At 39.3% G+C, this 18,277-nt stretch overlaps 2 protein-coding genes across 3 annotated transcripts in view; one reads left to right on the top strand and one right to left on the bottom strand.

The window, feature by feature from the left end:
* Nucleotides 1-18,277, top strand: part of LOC127450520 (RUN domain-containing protein 3A-like) — a 20,936-nt gene extending 2,659 nt beyond the window's left edge. The window contains exons 1-11 of one of the 2 annotated variants that reach the window (XM_051714732.1): nt 3,786-3,952; nt 13,702-13,817; nt 14,195-14,328; nt 14,749-14,834; nt 14,931-15,020; nt 15,289-15,369; nt 15,639-15,804; nt 16,311-16,468; nt 16,561-16,671; nt 17,044-17,144; nt 17,254-18,277. In XM_051714732.1, the coding sequence (XP_051570692.1) occupies nt 3,846-3,952; nt 13,702-13,817; nt 14,195-14,328; nt 14,749-14,834; nt 14,931-15,020; nt 15,289-15,369; nt 15,639-15,804; nt 16,311-16,468; nt 16,561-16,671; nt 17,044-17,144; nt 17,254-17,396 (1,293 nt within the window). In that variant the 5' untranslated portion in view covers nt 3,786-3,845 and the 3' untranslated portion in view covers nt 17,397-18,277. Of the gene's footprint in view, nt 1-3,785; nt 3,953-13,701; nt 13,818-14,194; nt 14,329-14,748; nt 14,835-14,930; nt 15,021-15,288; nt 15,370-15,638; nt 15,805-16,310; nt 16,469-16,560; nt 16,672-17,043; nt 17,145-17,253 lie in introns of those variants that run through there. The other variant, XM_051714733.1, reaches the window with a different exon arrangement.
* zwi (zwilling) lies at nt 11,760-13,233 on the bottom strand. Its single transcript, XM_051714768.1, has one exon. The coding sequence runs from the start codon at nt 13,013-13,015 to the stop codon at nt 12,767-12,769; it is 249 nt and encodes an 82-aa protein (XP_051570728.1). The 5' UTR covers nt 13,016-13,233; the 3' UTR covers nt 11,760-12,766.

The following is an 18,277-nucleotide window of genomic DNA, read 5'->3' as shown; positions in this document are numbered from 1 at the left end:
CCGCTGTTCAAATGCACTTTGGATCACATCATTTATATGTATAAATGTTTTCCATCTGAAAGGACTAAATATTAAATGAAACAAATGACAATAAAATGCAAAGTAATCTCTTCAGTAATCAAAATAATTTTTGAATGTAAATGTATTCTAAAACCCAATGATTTAAATTGTAACTGTAGTGGAATATACGTAATCCTGTTACATGTATTTTGTTACTCCCCAACCCTGTGTAAAAATGCAGAAAGTTTTTTGTGAGGGTTAGGTTTAGGGGTAGGGTTAGGGTTAGGGGATAGAATCTATAGTTTGTACAGTATAAAAATCATTATGTCTATGGAGAGTCCTCATAAGGATAGCCGCACCAACATGTGTGTGTGTGTGTGTGTGTGTGTGTGTGTGTGTGTGTGTGTGTGTGTGTGTGTGTGTGTGTGTGTGTGAGAAAGATAGATAGAGGGGTAATTGCACACAGGCCCACACAACTGCACACACAATGAAAAATGTCTGAATGTGAGGGATAAGCTTTATTCCAAAATCTGCATTCCTATTTTAATTACACGACTAAGAGCGTATTTTACATTTTAAGATAATGTTAGGTGTGTATGTGTGTATATATATATATATATATATATATATATATACACACACACACACAAATGAACTGCCAAAAAGACATTTGCATTGGCTAAATTTAGCCACTGTTCTCTCTTCCCTCAGGTCTAGACCCGAGACTCCACTAAACTAGAGAAAGAAAAAACAACCAATCCGGTCAAACGGCTCCCCCTGATGGCCATCGTTTGCTGTTGCTTTGTAAGATTGTGTATTAAATAAAGCTGAATTATATTAGTAGCTGAATGGGAACAACTAGTGACACATTTTAGACAGTGTAAGTTTTGAAGAACAATGCAGCTTGATTTTGGCCGGGGTGTCACACACCTACCGAATGTTGTGCTTGAGGGGGGTAGTCATGTAAGTTATTAAATCAATATAGATAGATATTATGATATAAATATATTTTTTCTTATATAATGCCAATTATTAGTAATTGGTTCCGATGTCTATTAACTGAAATACATATATTTTAATGATCTAAATTATTATTATTATTATTATTTATCATTTTAGAAAAATGGAAAAGTTGATGTTTAAATCTTTTGAAACTTTAAACATATACAGTACTGTGCAAAAGTTTTAGGCACTTGGGAAAAATTTTGCATAGTGAGGATGTCTTCAAAAATAATGACATAAATAGTTTTCATTTATCACTTAACATCATACAAAGTCCAGTAAACATAAAACAGAGATAAATCAATATTTGGTGTAACCACCTTTGCATTTAAAACAGCCCCAATTCTCCTAGATACACCTGGACACAGTTTTTCTTGGTTGTTGGCAGATAGGATGTTCCAAGCTTCTTGGAGAATTCGCCACAGTTCTTCTATCTATTTAGGCTGTTTCAGTTGCTTCTGTCTCTTCATGTAATCTCAGACTGAGACGATGTTCAGTGGGGGGCTTTGTTGAGGACATGACATCTGTTGCAGGGCTCCCTGTTCTTCTATTCTAAACTTTTCTATTTACAAAAGTAATGTTTGGGAGTCTAACATTTATATTTCCTATTGACACACTAAAGCTGAAGATATAAATAACCATCTTAAGACAAATGCTTTTGTGAAACATCTTATGTGCTTAAGACTTTTACACAGTACTGTATGTATGTATGTATGTGTGTGTGTGTATATATATATATATATATATATATATATATATATATATATATATATATATATATACAGGTGCATCTCAATAAATTAGAATGTCGTGGAAAAGTTCATTTATTTCAGTAATTCAACTCAAATTGTGAAACTCGTGTATTAAATAAATTCAATGCACACAGACTGAAGTAGTTTAAGTCTTTGGTTCTTTTAATTGTGATGATTTTGGCTCACATTTAACAAAAACCCACCAATTCACTATCTCAACAAATTAGAATATGGTGACATGCCAATCAGCTAATCAACTCAAAACACCTGCAAAGATTTCCTGAGCCTTCAAAATGGTCTCTCAGTTTGGTTCACTAGGCTACACAATCATGGGGAAGACTGCTGATCTGACAGTTGTCCAGAAGACAATCATTGACACCCTTCACAAGGAGGGTAAGCCACAAACATTCATTGCCAAAGAAGCTGGCTGTTCACAGAGTGCTGTATCCAAGCATGTTAACAAAAAGTTGAGTGGGAGGAAAAAGTGTGGAAGAAAAAGATGCACAACCAACCGAGAGAACGGCAGCCTTATGAGGATTGTCAAGCAAAATCGATTCAAGAATTTGGGTGAACTTCACAAGGAATGGACTGAGGCTGGGGTCAAGGCATCAAGAGCCACCACACACAGACATGTCAAGGAATTTGGCTACAGTTGTCATATTCCTCTTGTTAAGCCGCTCCTGAACCACAGACAACGTCAGAGGCGTCTTACCTGGCCTAAGGAGAAGAAGAACTGGACTGTTGCCCAGTGGTCCAAAGTCCTCTTTTCAGATGAGAGCAAGTTTTGTATTTCATTTGGAAACCAAGGTCCTAGAGTCTGGAGGAAGGGTGGAGAAGCTCATAGCCCAAATTGCTTGAAGTCCAGTGTTAAGTTTCCACAGTCTATGATGATTTGGGGTGCAATGTCATCTGCTGGTGTTGGTCCATTGTGTTTTTTGAAAACCAAAGTCACTGCACCCGTTTACCAAGAAATTTTGGAGCACTTCATGCTTCCTTCTGCTGACCAGCTTTTTAAAGATGCTGATTTCATTTTCCAGCAGGATTTGGCACCTGCCCACACTGCCAAAAGCACCAAAAGTTGGTTAAATGACCATGGTGTTGATGTGCTTGACTGGCCAGCAAACTCACCAGACCTGAACCCCATAGAGAATCTATGGGGTATTGTCAAGAGGAAAATGAGAAACAAGAGACCAAAAAATGCAGATGAGCTGAAGGCCACTGTCAAAGAAACCTGGGCTTCCATACCACCTCAGCAGTGCCACAAACTGATCACCTCCATGCCACGCCGAATTGAGGCAGTAATTAAAGCAAAAGGAGCCCCTACCAAGTATTGAGTACATCTACAGTAAATGAACATACTTCCCAGAAGGCCAACAATTCACTAAAAATTTTTTTTTTTTATTGGTCTTATGATGTATTCTAATTTTTTGAGATAGTGAATTGGTGGGTTTTTGTTAAATGTGAGCCAAAATCATCACAATTAAAAGAACCAAAGACTTAAACTACTTCAGTCTGTGTGCATTGAATTTATTTAATACACGAGTTTCACAATTTGAGTTGAATTACTGAAATAAATGAACTTTTCCACGACATTCTAATTTATTGAGATGCACCTGTATGTATATATATATATATATATACTGACAACATTGCTCCCAAATTCCAAATAAAAATATTTTAGATCATTTTAGAAAAATGGAAAAGTTGTCATCTTGACATTTTTAAACCTTTTGAAACCTAGTACAGTAGCCTGTATATGTAGAGAGAGAGAGAGAGAGAGAGAGAGAGAGAAGAAGAAGAATGTAATTGGAACATTATTTGTTCCTTTTCTATTAACTACAATTTTTTAATTATGAATATAAGTTATTACATTATTATGACCCTGACATGTTTAAACCATTGAATGTCGTCATTAATAGAATCAGTGAGTGTGGGCCAAAAGGGCAAATGTTTAGATTTATTTTGTAACAGCACAGAAATGAATCCTGTGCCAACCAACCCCTGTCTCCTCCACTGGTGTGTGAGTGGCAGAATGAGGGAGTGGTTTGATCCGCCACCGGGAAAGGAGATGCTCGATGTAGCGTCCGCCGAATGAAGTCACTCTGTCTCAAGACCGCAATGGCTATGGGTCTAACGTCGAAAAAATCGTCTTCTAGAAACATCGCCGTGGAGCGCAAGAATCTCATCACCGTTTGCAGGTAGCGTTATTAAATGATCCACACCGTCCAGCGCATTTCAAGCGCTCTGCATGCTCGGTACTCGCGCTATTTAAAATCAGCGTGTTATGACAGTCAGCTCTAAGGGGCCGTTCACACCGAACGCGTCCTTGCACTCAAAAAACTCGACGCGGCACAACGAATTGAACAAAACGCAGGTGTCTCGAGATGCGTTTTCAAAAGTTGAAGTTCTTTTTAAAACAGCGTAACGGCCAAAGACGTTAGTCTACTGTAGCGCGTGTTTTCATAGAAAGACAATTGAAAACTGCGCGAACGAACGCAAAAACGCGTTCGGTGTGAACGGCCTCCTACAACATGTCATTGCCTAGGGTATAAATCTGTAGCTTATATTAAGCATTTCCCTGTTATACGTGTCTCAAGTCTATCAGCATCATATAGTCTTCTGAAAAATCTTTTCTTCGTGATTTTAATGCATATACGAGAGCCTAACATAGGGAGCAACTGGCACAAATAGCTACATAATCGTTTTCACCTTCACACTCTCTCTCTCTCTGGTGTGCAGCGATATGCTGTCATGCAATAGTTTTAGTCAAGATAAGGTTTTTAGTTTACCTAGCACAAAGTTAATAAGATAAAACGTATTTTATTATTAAAATTTTAGCGATAGGGTCAATATTGAAGGAGAGGCCCTTTAAGGGTGCTGGTCCCTGATCTCATTTCAGCGGAAGAGAAGGAGCCCAGCTTCCATGACGTCATTACATCCGTCTGACCATTTATACATAAATTCACATTTTCTAACCAGAAACCCATTTGATATTTTCTGCTTGCTGAAATAGACGTCAAAACTATTTCTAGGTTGCTGAATAAGAAGGCTGTCACAACCATTAATATTTGCAAGTCTTTTGATCTTTTTTCCTTTGATGATTAATTTCTTTTTTTTAACAATTTTTTATATTTTTTTTTTCTTCCTATCCTTTCTTTCCTCCATGTTTTATTGTAGCCTAATTGATATTTACTCTGTTTATACTTTATCATTACAAAAAAGTTATATATATGTGCTAAAACAAAGGCATACTGGTACCTAAACCTTCATAGAGCATTTTACAAAAAGTGTGAATTAAAGTTGAACGAATGAGACTGAAACTGAGTCTGAAAGTCCCTTCCAGATCAGAAGGGCTACTAAGACATACGACTTAGGCTAGGACCTATGTAGCAATACATTATACTCTGTAAAGTGTGTGTATTAATTTTATTTGTAATGTTTTATTGATCATCCATTCACCATGAATGTATCAGTAGTATCAACTTTGATTTACATTCTTCATCATTCATTCAGCGTGCCAATGAAGTCATTGGTGTTCCTATAGCTCAGTTGATAAAAGTCTGATAAAAGGTATAGCTTGAATGCACTGTCAGTCGCATTAGATAAAAGTGTCTGCCAAATACATGCAAATGCAAATGTAAGTATACTTAGCCAAACCTCCGTTTTAAGTAGTTTTAGGAAATACTACAGTTATTTACAGGTGCTTCAAGAATTCATCAAATCATATTCATTACCAAAAAAGTTAGGTTATTCCATTTTGCCAGCCCATTATCTGCAGATTCATATTATAAAGTTCTTGATGTTAGGGCACGCCATTGCATCTATAGATTCTCAGCCCTATGCCACGCAATACACAGTCTATATTTGCCATTATACACAGTATGCATGTACTTTGTCCCAGCACCCTGTGCAACATGCGTCGGTGAGTTTTGGCGAACCATATGGGACGCACAGAATTTCATCGCAACGTTCTGTTCTTCAGGGGTGTGTGGGACTGCACCAGAGCTGCACTTAATCGGTTGGTTAGTACAGCAAAGAACGTAGGTGTTGAATAATTGATGGTGTTTGGGGGTGCCCCATGCATACTGTAGGCCATGTACAGTTGCCGAATGGACAGAGAACACTGTAACTCTTGTTTGAACAGCAGGACCATTGTTTTGTCATAATGGAAATGCTGTCAAAGAGATGATTGTGAGGTGGCAAGCTGTTGTGACATCATCACCCCCATCTTCCCCATCTGTTTGCCTCCAGTAAATAAGAAAATGGCTTAAATTAAAGGGATAGTGCACCCAAAAAGCAAAGTTATGTCATTTACTCACCTTCATGTTGTTCCAAACCTGTATAACTTTCTTTCTTCCATAGAACACAAAAGGAGATGTCAGACAGAATGTTAGCTTGAGTCACCATTCACTTTCATTGAATGGAAAAAAGATGTAATGAAAGTAAATGGTGACTGAGGCTAACATACCTAACATTTACTTTGTTTACATTTACTTTCTACACTGAAGAAATTAATTCATATTGGTTTAGAACATGAGAATGGGTAAATCATGACAGAAGTTTCATTTTTGGGTGAATTACTGCTTTAAGAGAAAACCCAAATAATTCCAGGAAACATAAAAAAAAAAAAAAAAAAAGTGTATTTGCTCTCAATATTTTGATTTCTGGATGGAGAATAGAAGAAAAAAGAACTTCAGTAATATCAGCACATTTATTAAGCGTACAGCACCATGGTCTGAACCAAACTTTTCCAGGTTCTACTATCTGAATGGTATAATGTTGAAACTGTTAAGCACATAACACATACTATGCTAATGCATTGTGTAAAACAATGAACAAGAAAGAATGACAAAAATTGACTTCAGACCTCACAGATTATTATAAACACAAAGACGCTTTTGTTGAAAAAGGCAAGGACCTTTTTTTGCTACCCACATCCTTTGTTTGGCCATGCCAGAGCTGTCAAAACATTTAAAGACTAGTTACACAGGACAAAGAACTTGACAAGAAAAAAATAAAGAATTCAATTTGAAATCTTAATTAATGGATGCTAGCAAAGAAATCTCAAACAATGCATAATTAAACTGGACCGTAAGCATAGATATTAGCTCAGATTACTTTGTGCTCTCAAGGACACGTTGCATCATGTAGCTAAAACCTCTCGTGTCTCTGTCAGGTGTATGTAGTTCTCTGGTATGTTGAGATCAGGAGACCATTACATTTTATTTCTTTCACTCTTAATCATCAAACCCACAGCCCCATTGTCATGTCTCTCGGTCCATGTTCCACTTTACCAGTTGAAATTTCCCCATTATAGTGGGAATGCTACTGTGGCATCATGCTAGCAATGAAGAAAACCATCACTTAATCACAGATGCCAGGTTGCACTTCTGAATGGTCAAGGACATGTTTGAAATTGGCCCCTAAGTTAAAATGGGGCAGTGTGGTCTTCATGGTTGATGATATAAGCCCAAAGAGCTCTTGAAGGTGGATTGGATCTTAGTATAAGACTATGCAAATCCAGTCAATATATTTATTTTGACCATCTTTTGCTAAAACTGAGAGCTGTTGACATTGTGGAGAAGGGTTCTGACCAACAGAAACATTGTTAGTTTCACATTATATGCTCACTCGCTAATAACCCCCACCCAATTCTTATCTCAAAGATGAGTTCATTCTGTGCTAAGATAAAAAGCATTAGTGATGTTGCATTTCGACTGCCTCTTTTACAATGGTTACACACATACTGTCAGGATCACTGACATTCTATAACTATAGACAGACAATTTACACAAACATAACTCAATTTCAGTTTTCCACTTTTCCATTTTTTAAACTCAGACTAAACAAATGTCAGTTTCAGAGGGACTTAATACCACAACATTTTAATTATAAGGGTACTCAAGATGTTTGATGGTTGGTCTTCTCTCGCTTATAGGCCACCATCATTGGATTAAATTCCTGTAGTTCTCTTGGACTTGTAGCTCATCTGGTAGAGCATGTTGCTAGTAAAACCAATGTCATGGGTTTGACACCCAGGGTATACAATCTAATAAATGCATACTGTAAATAAATGTGTTGTTTTTGTCTCCAGGGCAAGAGCACAGTACTTATGACAATGAGACATATTAATGTAGATCTATAACAGTATGACAATAGCATCATCATTGAGAGGGCAAGTTTAAGGGGTTTGGAATGAAGTGTAAAACAGGGCATGATGACTGCCTTCCCTGTCAAAGTCGAGAGGTAAGAGTTCCAGCGGTCAAGGAAAGTCTCTTTGTGAAGTTCCCTTGTTTGGACTTGCCAGTTTTGCTCATCTCCTTGAGAAAGTCCTCCAGACAACTGAAGCTAGCAACTTAAATGTGTGGACTCCATTGATTCAAGAATTCTGCAAGGATGAGCATTTGAATTCAGTGTCAGTCTTCGTATCAGCAGAATCAACAGCTTTTGTTTTGTGTTTGACTTTTTGATCTGAAATGATATACAGTGAAATGATGAAAGTACATTATCAGACACTTAAAAAAAAGAATAGCAGTTGCTGATGTCTGAATCAACTTGTGACCAGGAGAGAAGCAAAATTGGTACAAAGCTATCTTGGTAATGCTTTAGAGGTTTATGACAGCAGCATTTTAAACCTAAGAAACTAAATATTGTAAATATTCTTTCTGCCTGCAATGAGCCTTTTTATAAATCCTGTCCCTGTTAACATTTACTAAGTTATTAAAAAAGAGGCAATTGGGTTTCAATTAACTGCATATTTTCTTAGTAACTTCAGATCATTCTCCATTTTCGAGATGCATCTCTTTGGCCATCTGATTCACATTCACAAAGTCACATTTATTTTACCAAACATGTCTTAGTGCCAACTCAGTTGTCTCTGATTTGTTCTTCTATAATCAGCTTCAAATTCTATTGTAGATCTGAGGAGATCTTACTGAGAGCACTCACACTGAATTTCACAGATGGTTCCTTGAGTATTGCCTACCTCAGCCAATACCAAACCATTTTATCACTTGCTCAGCTTCCCAGTCAACATGTACCTTATCCATTTAACAATCCCACCTTTGATTATAAATCAGTGTGGACAATCAATTAAACTGGACATTGTGAGCAACAAAAAGGCACATTTTTTCCATTTCTAGTAAGTAATAGCTAACTGTAAGATGTGCTGCCATTTAAATTGACTTGAATTTAAAAAAGGCTTGTATTTCCAATCTGCAGTCAGTCTGGGGATGTTTTTGCCAAGTGACTGATTGGGCGAATGCATGGGAAAGCTTATACAGAATTAGCAGATTCCGCTTGTCCTGCCTACAAGAAGGGTGAGGGAAAGATGAATATTAGAAAGTTCAAAACAGAGAGTGGGAGGGAGATGCAACAAAAGAATGATTGGTCAAGCTAGGGAGAGGAGGGCTAGGATAGGCGATGGGAATGATTGATTGAGAGAAGGACCAAGACATCAGAAAAAATATTTGAAAGTGTAACAAAGAAAGTCTAGACTTAGAATCAGTAGTCCGTAAGCTTTAAATGCTGAAAACAATCCAAAACAGAATTAGAGGTTACCCAGTGAGGTCATAGAGAGGAGGCAAAGTGTGCCTGTAAGTGCATTGAAAAAACCCAAAGATCTTAAGTGTGAGTGGTATGAAGTAATATTTTATAGAAGGGTGGGCTAGACCAAGAATATAAAAGCCATTTGTTATGTGGCTGCACATTTGTTTTTCAGTGTCAAATCGTACCAAGTGTGTCTTGCTGCCACATTCCTTCATTAGCATTTCAGACATGCCCTCACCTTGCTGGTCCTCAGAAACCTGCTTTATTTTAGCACGAGAGGACCTTCCACTTTATATTTTAAATATATGTAACTCATTGTAAAATTGTCAAACATTGCCCTATTGTTGTGCCATGGCCTGTCGTTGTGTGATATCAGTGAATTTGCTCGATTTATCACAATCACAATGGTGATGGGAGTGTTCATACCTGCACATGACTAGCATTGCTCTTGAGGCATGGGATTGCCCTTAAGGAAAACACCTCTTGGTCAGCCATAGAGCCATGTAGAAAATCAAGAATGTTTATGATGTTCTAATCATACAAGACTAACTGGGTTGTTGTTACAATGCTACCTTACAATACCACCTGGGATACAAACCTAGTTTTTGCTTGTTACAAAAGCGATGTCTTGCTATATCTGGCTCTGACAAAATTACAAAGCAATGATACAGCCACAATCAAACAAGTGCAGGTGACTAAACCGTCATGCCTATATCAGTAAACCATGTATAACTTGGAAAGTAGTTAGAAATATTATTACTACAAATTGTACATAGTCCAAAGCCAGACTTGACTACACAGTGAAAGATGGGGCAAAACAATCATCCTTTGGAGGCACATTAGCTGAATTCATTAGTTACTAACCTGATTCCTGGATATATTCCAGAGCCATGACATTTTTGGACAAAAAAAATATCAAAATGATCACTGTGTAGTTGGACTATACAATAAATAAACTCCACAGAAGGTATGCTGTGATGATGGTGTTTCATCCTCAGCTGTTGGTGACATTTGACTATGTTTGTTTTCTCCATGCCGAGCATGTTGAAACTGTCCCTCCCCACAGAACCCTGCCCCAAAGATTCGGCCTTACTCCCCTTTAAAGAGTCTTCCTCTTGGGCATTAATGCCTTTCGGAAGGACGTAGTCTTGGTGCCTCGGCTGAAGGAGGCGCCACCCATGGAGATCTTTGTCTTGCCACTGGTGATGGTGGATGAGCCCAGGGATGTTGTGCTCTTCCCACGGGAGATCGAGGAGTTTCCCATCATGATCTTTGTCTTGTCTCTCTTGATAGATGTGCTCCCCAGATTGAGGGCCGTCTTGCCCTCTGTGAAACTGGTGTTACCCATAGTGGAACGGAAGGTCGTGGTGGAGAAGATCCTGGAGGTCTCCTCCAGCCAGTCTAGAAGACCTGGAGAACGTTCAGGATTAAATTTCTCTACTCTCTCTCCCTTGGGAATTTCTTAAACCTCCTGGATCTACAGGATAAAGTTTTGTTGGCTCATCGCATGTTCTGGCAGCCACACATTCCAATGCACACAGACAGTGCCTGGCTGGGTGTGAAGGTCCAAACAGCTAGTGTCGGGATGGGACCAGAATGCTAAACGTGGTGAGAGCATCCCCCATGCAGCAGCATAATGCCCTTGTTGAACAGTGTAACGTGTGCTCCGCAAGGCCACATACCTCCCCTGTGTGCCGTGAATGGACAGAGGCTGCCGTAGGAGGCCTTAGTTCTATCTGGGGGCTGAGGAGACAGTAGACTGCATTGTCCAATCGCTAAAGCAAGGCCGTGGAACACACTAAAGAACACATTGTTGAGCGACACAATCGGTGGTGACATCACTTAGGTTTGTGGCATTGTGCCTCCCTAGAACTGCTCTGAAGTGTTTTGAGTTATACTGTACATGGCTGCTGGAAAAGGTGTAATGTTGACTGTGCTCAAGACTAACTGCTGAGACTCAAGGGAGTGGTCTACTTGTATGCGTTTTATGCCAGACCTCCAAAAATAACATATTGGCTTTATTTATTCAGTTTGTATGCCACGTCCACACTAATCCATGTAGGTTTGAAAACTCTATTTACAGTTTCCTCACATCACGTCATCATTTTCCAAAGTATGCAGCAATGGAGAGAATTTTCAAATGACTCTTTTCGGTGGAGAAAAACTGTGTTCTAGTGTGGATAAGAGGAATAAATGTAGCGGAATTAATGTGTTTTCAAATGAAAACGTATTAGTGTGGACTTGGCCTTAGCTTGTGTGTGTCATCAAATTAGTTATCACTGAAGCATTGTGTTCTGTTGTCCAGTTGTGAAAATGAGAACATTTCTGGAGAAAACTTACAAATGATCTTTAAAATATATTTGTATTTTCAATTCTTGAGACACTTGCTTATTTTTCATCATTGGTTAAGCAATATGCCTTAGAAATAACACAAAGAATGTTAGAAACTATTTCACAGTCCATTTATTAACAATTATAGTTTAATACTTTTTTATATTGGTTAATTTATCCAACATTAACATAAGATTAAGAGAGAAAATATGAGCAATGACCATTTTAATTTTAAGGCTATGGATGAATTTATGACTTTTCTTATGACTTGGTTAGTACAGCTTGTTTAAATCTCAACTAACTCAACTCAAACTGAATTCTCCCTGCATTTCCACAATCTGGATCCTTTTCCAACTAATACCCTTCTGCATGTGAACAACAGCTGTTCCAATTGTGGTGACAGACCATGCCACAAACACCATCACACACTTTCATTAAATGAAAACCATATTCAGTGATTTTGGAACATCTTCTCTTAGATGCATCTATTATGTTAAAATCAACTTATCAGTTGTATTCCATTTCTGCAACAAAGATGTTATCCTTCGTTCCAAGCTCATTTTAGGTACACTTACACTTCATTCTGCCTCTAGAATGCATTTCTGCTGTTCTTGAGCAAACTGGCAAACACTTGCATCTCACAAGACAACAAACCTGCTTGAACACTCTTCTACAAAGTCAATCTTTGTTTACAAACTGTCTGGGGTAATACTTGTGTCTTTAAGTCACAGATGAAAATCCCAATAGAGATTCCATTGAGTTTCCTTGCCTCTTTTGAGGGAAGTCTTAACTACAGTCACAGATTTCTCTCCTTGATTTAAAGTGGCCTTGCTCAAAGAACTAGTGGTCTCCCCATGAGTGATTGTAGTTGTACCCACCACAAACGTAGTCTCGCCCTTCCTCAGTTTGGTCTTGCTCCTCGAAACAACTGTCTTCCCCCATGAGATGGCCTTCTTGCTTTTCATCATTTTGATTTTGCCCTTTGTAAAGCAGGTCTTTCTCAATAAAAGAAATGCCTTCCTCTTCGAGTCCTCCTCTGGCCTCTCTGGCTGTATATCTGTTGTATCGTCCTTTTCAGTGGTCTTTCTTGATCTTGGTGTCCCAGTGTCAATGTTTGTGGTTCTCCTTTCCATCTACTTGGTCCGGTGCTTGGGCATGAGGGCCTTGCGGAACGAGGTTGTAGTTTTGCCTCGGCTGAAGCTGGCTGTGCCCAGAGAGATGGTGGTCTTGCCTCTGGTGATGGTGGAATCACCCATAGAGGTGGTGGTAACCCCACGGGTGATGGAGGACTTGCCCATGGTGATGGAAGTCTTGCCCCGAGCTATTGAAGAACCACCCAACGACAGGGCAGTCTTCCCTTCTGTAAAACTGGTGTTCCCCATGAAGGCATGTAGGGCGTCAGGTCTTTGCAACTCGCAGTTCTCTCCTTGTTTTCTCTCCTCTTAGTGTGGCTTTGCATGCCAGAGCCTTGCAGGTTTGAGTGCACTAGGATGTTTGCGGGTCACGGAATCTGTACAGATTCAGGACAGCCCTTAATAGATCACACCATCATTTGAGTGAGTGAGTGGGTGGGTGGAGAAAATGAGTGAGTGTCAGGATATGGGGGAGATTTGCTCACTACACTGTTGCTCTTTAAAAAAAAAAAAAAACTGCTGCAGAGATTGGAATGGAACCCAAGAGAGAGGACAATGGTCGCCATGCCGACAAGTAGCATTTCGCTGTTGGTTGGGGCACAAGGACTCCAATTGTGATTGCAGGATAGTAACGTGAATATTGTATCAAAAGGCCATTGTTTTGCACACAGAACAATTGGGATTGACCTCAGCAGTCCGCTGTGGCACCATTCCCAAAAACTCCTGTCTTTACATCAGTCAGAATGGCAGTGTTGAGCTGGGCCTTCACTGATGCTAGTGCCTGTGTAATACTGTTCATGCTGTTAGCAAAGTGTGGTGCACCATCACTGCCTGGTTTCCAATGGTTTTGAATCGGATCTATGTTAGAATTTGTTATGTAGCATTATTTACTCTCTGTATTTCACTTTCTTGCTTTTTCCGTCTTTCTTTCTAAGGTTCTCTGTGAAGACTTTATTGGAAAAGTACACTGCGGAGCCCATTGATGACTCGTCAGAGGAGTTTATTAACTTTGCTGCAATTTTGGAGCACATCCTCAGTCACCGCTTTAAAGGTAGAACAGTGCATTTACTCAGACAGATTTATCCCTGCTGAAAAAAGCATCTTAAACCAGCCTAAGGTAGTTAGCTAGTCTCACAGCCTGGCCAAGCTGCTTAGTCTCAGATGGGGAGACCAGCTGGCCGACCTGCAAAACCAGCTAGATACCTGGCTGGAAGATCAGCTAGACCAATCAGACCAGCTTGGCAAGGCTGAGAGACCAGCTAAACCAGCTTAAACCAGCTAATACAAGCAAACCATCATTGGCTGGTTCAAGCTGATTTTTTTTTCAGCAGGGATTCAAGTTTGGAATGTTCATTCTTTTTTTTCTGTCAATGCCCACTGTTTATAAAGTTGACATCCAATGTATTGTGTGGTAACTTTTTTTATCAGGTCCAGGTGGTTGGTTTAGTTCAGATGGCCAAAGGAGTTTCTGGGATTATATCCGTCTGGCTTGCAGTAAAGTCCACAACAACTGCATCAGTAGCATTGAGAGCATAGAGAACATTAGTACATCACGAGCAAAGGCAAGACTCTTTCAGCCTTTCAATCTCTCCCTCGAGCACTCTATTATTTAGAGTTTCTCCTTTTGTTCGTATTTCCTCTCTCTTGTCTAGACTGTTGCAAATCAGTGCAATCTCTCTTTATTCACTGTTTTTCCCTACTGAAAAAATATAGAACCAGACGAATATGGTTTGCTGGTGTTAGCAGGTTTAATCTGGTGTAGCTGGTCTCCCAGACCGACCAACCTGGTGTTTAAGAGTTCGGCCAGCTGGTGCCCAAAACCCCTCTAAAGCCAGCAAAAGAGACCAGTTTAACCAGCTCAGCCAGACTGGGAGACCAGCCATCCACCTTAAGCTGTTTTAAGTTATTCCTGCAGGGGTCTTTTTGTTTTATGCAGTTCTCTTTTATCTGTTACTGTTTATTCTCTCATTGTCCTTCCACAGGGACGAGCCTGGATTCGTGTGGCTTTGATGGAGAAGCGTCTGTCTGAATATGTAGCCACAGCATTAAGAGACACTCGAATCACCAGGTCACAACTCTGCACATACATATATCTAATGTAACTTAGAGTTGTCATCACCTCAAAGTAATTTAACGGATTTGTAAATGTATATTTGCACTGCAGGAGATTTTATGATGATGGCGCTATTATGCTAAGGGAGGAAGCTACCGTTCTGACTGGGATGCTAATTGGACTCAGTGCTATTGACTTCAGGTGAAAACATTGTATTCATGACAACTCATGAATTATGTTTACTCATTGAAATATTCATTGAAAGATGTAATAATTATTTAGTTTCTTTAAAACTGTTTCAAAATGTAAAGCTTCCTACAAACTGAACAATTTTATATTAGCCGCTAATACCCACTAGGATAGGCCCAGCCCAGGCATTTGTGAGTGACTATATAGCCATTTTTGGTGCAAATTGGAAAGTTTTGCCACTAACTTAGATTCTCTCTCTTTCTCTCTTTTCTACTATTAGTTTTTGTCTGAAAGGAGAGGTTTTGGATGGAAAGACTCCTGCAGTGATCGACTACACACCTTACCTGAAGTTCACACAGAGGTGAGCGGTTCTAATATTGAGCAGAGAATTTTCATTGGCTGACAGGTTAAAATATCACAAGACACGGCCTAATTATGAACTATACATATATATACAAAATACTCTCATCTGTTTAGAGGTTAATGTCATTTACAATTTAAAGTTACAGTGCAATAACTAAAGTTTGTGCTAGTGTCAGTGGATACAGCATGTTATTGGAACCAAGCTACGTTACTGCCACTACAACACATACTTATTAACTTAATCTGCTAATGATGTGCCCCCTGCAGCTACGACTACCTGAGTGATGAGGAGGACTGCCGCAGTGTGGATAGCAGTGCCAGTGATGAGAGTGTAGCTGAACATCCTTACATTCCTCTGGTCACAGACGAAGAGACCTGGAGCAACAAGTGCCGAAAGATGGAGCAAAGGTTCAAGATCGTCTATGCACAAAAGGTTCAAATTAGGAGTTTTCAACTTACAGGCACTGGGGTATTTGGAAAAGACCAACATTTTGGTGCTGGCTCCACCAGGATTCTTAACTAGCAAGTTAACCAGCATGCACTTTCTGGTGAAGCTGGTTGACACCAATGTTTTGGTGGTGAATAGCATTACCATGCTGGTCCACCAGGTAGACATTTACATTTATGCATTTGGCAGATGCTTTTATCCAAAGTGACTTACAGTGCCCTTATTACAGGGACAATCCCCCTGGAGCAACCTGGAGTTAAGTGCCTTGCTCAAGGACACAATGGTGGTGGCTGTGGGGATTGAACCAACAACCTTCTGCTTACCAGTTCAGTGCTTTAGTCCACTATGCCACCACCACTCCACCAGCACTATTAGGCATAAACTATCATGGAAATTCATGCTGGCATAGATATTTTCATTTTTTGACCTTTGATTTTGATGCAGAAATAGTGCAAACATATTCTTATGTGTGTATGTGTAATTGTTTTCAGGGTTATTTAGAGGAATTGGTGCGCTTGAGGGAGTCCCAGCTGAAAAATGTAGAAACTGAGAACAAGAGGCTAGATGCTAAACTAGAAGAACTGCGGATTCAGAGCCAGCAAGAGAAGCAGGAACTGGAGGCCATTATACTGGAGCTACAAGCACAACTGTACACACACACATACACACACACTACTTAAGACATTCTGTGTTTGCACAAACAGGAATTCTCTAATGGCTTTATTCTGGTATGTTTTGTAGCACTGCCATAATTCCCTCTCATTTGGTAAAAGGCCTGTCTATTCCACTCATCAACCAATGGACAACTGCACAAGCTGCCAATAACCAAGGAAATGTAAAGGTGTTCCGTCGGTAAGCATTGTTTGCTTGTGGGTGTGAAACATTTGTGAGATGCTCCTTAGCAAGAACCACAATTTGTATTGTTTTGGGTTAGAGATTTGAACAATCCCCTAACCACTGAGTATTTAGGTAGAGACCTTTCAAAGCATTCAGACTTTTTTGAAGCGATAAGACAATTTTTGCATGGTGGGCGATAAAACTGGCAAAAAAATAGACATTAAAAAATAGACATTGAAGAGGGAACTCAAGCCATATCTAGGGATTAGAAAATCATTGAGACTTATAAGTGGGATCTTATAAGAGCAACCACTCCCTTCCTAGCCACCTCAGAAAATGTAAAAATCTAGTCGTGAATTTACTCTTTGTACATTTGTGTGTGTTCAGGAGAAGTTTTCACAGTTTCGACCTCTCGGCTGATGTGAGTTTGAACTCTGACTCTCATAAGGAAGACAGCAATCAGAATGGAGGCACAGCGTGGTCACCAGGTCATAACATAGATTAATCCACTTTACAAGCATGTCTGGGCAAGCTTGTGGTCATTCCAGTTGCTTGAACTACTGATTAATGTTTTATATTTTATTTTGTTTTTACCAGCTAAGGACAACACTCCATCTATGCTGGGTCTATGTGGTTCTTTGGCTTCTCTACCCAGCTGTAAGTCTCTAGCAAGTCTCAAATCCAGTGAGTATTTGGTCAACATCAGCACTGAGCCAAGTCCTGCCCTCTCCCCCAGCTAGGGGGCACATGAATCCAGCCAAGACATTTCTCTTCCCCAACTTTAATTTTCTTTAGGAGACAACACACCCATCCTGCTAACATCCCCCAGTGTTCCTAATCCCCCAATGTTCCTAGTGATCTGAAACAATGCCTTTTTACAATGAGTATTATTGAAATTAAAAATATACAGTATATTAAAATGACCCTATAGAGATTTTAGTTCACTACAAGAAATTTTACTGTATGTGAATTTGGTATTTGTGAAGTGTATATTGAGGTCTTGAAACATTAATGAATGACAACTCCCTCAGCAGTCTCTTAGTTTCCCATCCTTAATTTAGCAACATAATTTTCACTCTAGTCTTCCTCCACCCTTTAAATATGGTCTTCATCAGCATGTTAGAGTTTTTGGTAACATTCCCTGAGCCCAAAACCATATCAGTTAGGCTTGATTTTCTTTCATTCCCAACACCCAAGGTACACAACAGATCACAGTGCATTGCCCTCTTCCTATGCTTATTACCTTAAATGAATAGTTTACCCAAAAATAAAAATACTGTCATTATTGACTGATATTCTAGCTGAAAATATCAGAAAAAAAGGAGTGGGAACCCAAGGGAGGGAGGGGACAGAAGCTTCTGCTTGTATCTGCATGTGAAAAGCGCTTTATTGAGTCTGTAAAAGCCTCCACTGACAGCATGTACTTGCTCTAATAAATGCAAGTATATCAACTGTTGTCGGCTAAATTGAAATCTTTTGTCATATATATGTTACTGGTGTCACTTTATTTCTTGTGTTTCTTAAGTTTATGTATACATAATTGCCTATTTTGTTATGCAGTAGCAGTGCTCTGCTGTTTAGTCATTTTGAATTGAAAATAAAATAAACTTTTGTTTTGTTA

The sequence above is a fragment of the Myxocyprinus asiaticus genome, chromosome 13 (genome assembly GCF_019703515.2).
Source record: "Myxocyprinus asiaticus isolate MX2 ecotype Aquarium Trade chromosome 13, UBuf_Myxa_2, whole genome shotgun sequence".
In the NCBI taxonomy this organism is placed as follows: Eukaryota; Metazoa; Chordata; class Actinopteri; order Cypriniformes; family Catostomidae; genus Myxocyprinus; species Myxocyprinus asiaticus.
Note: the sequence above shows the minus strand (reverse complement) of the source record. Positions and strands in the feature narration are given on the sequence as shown.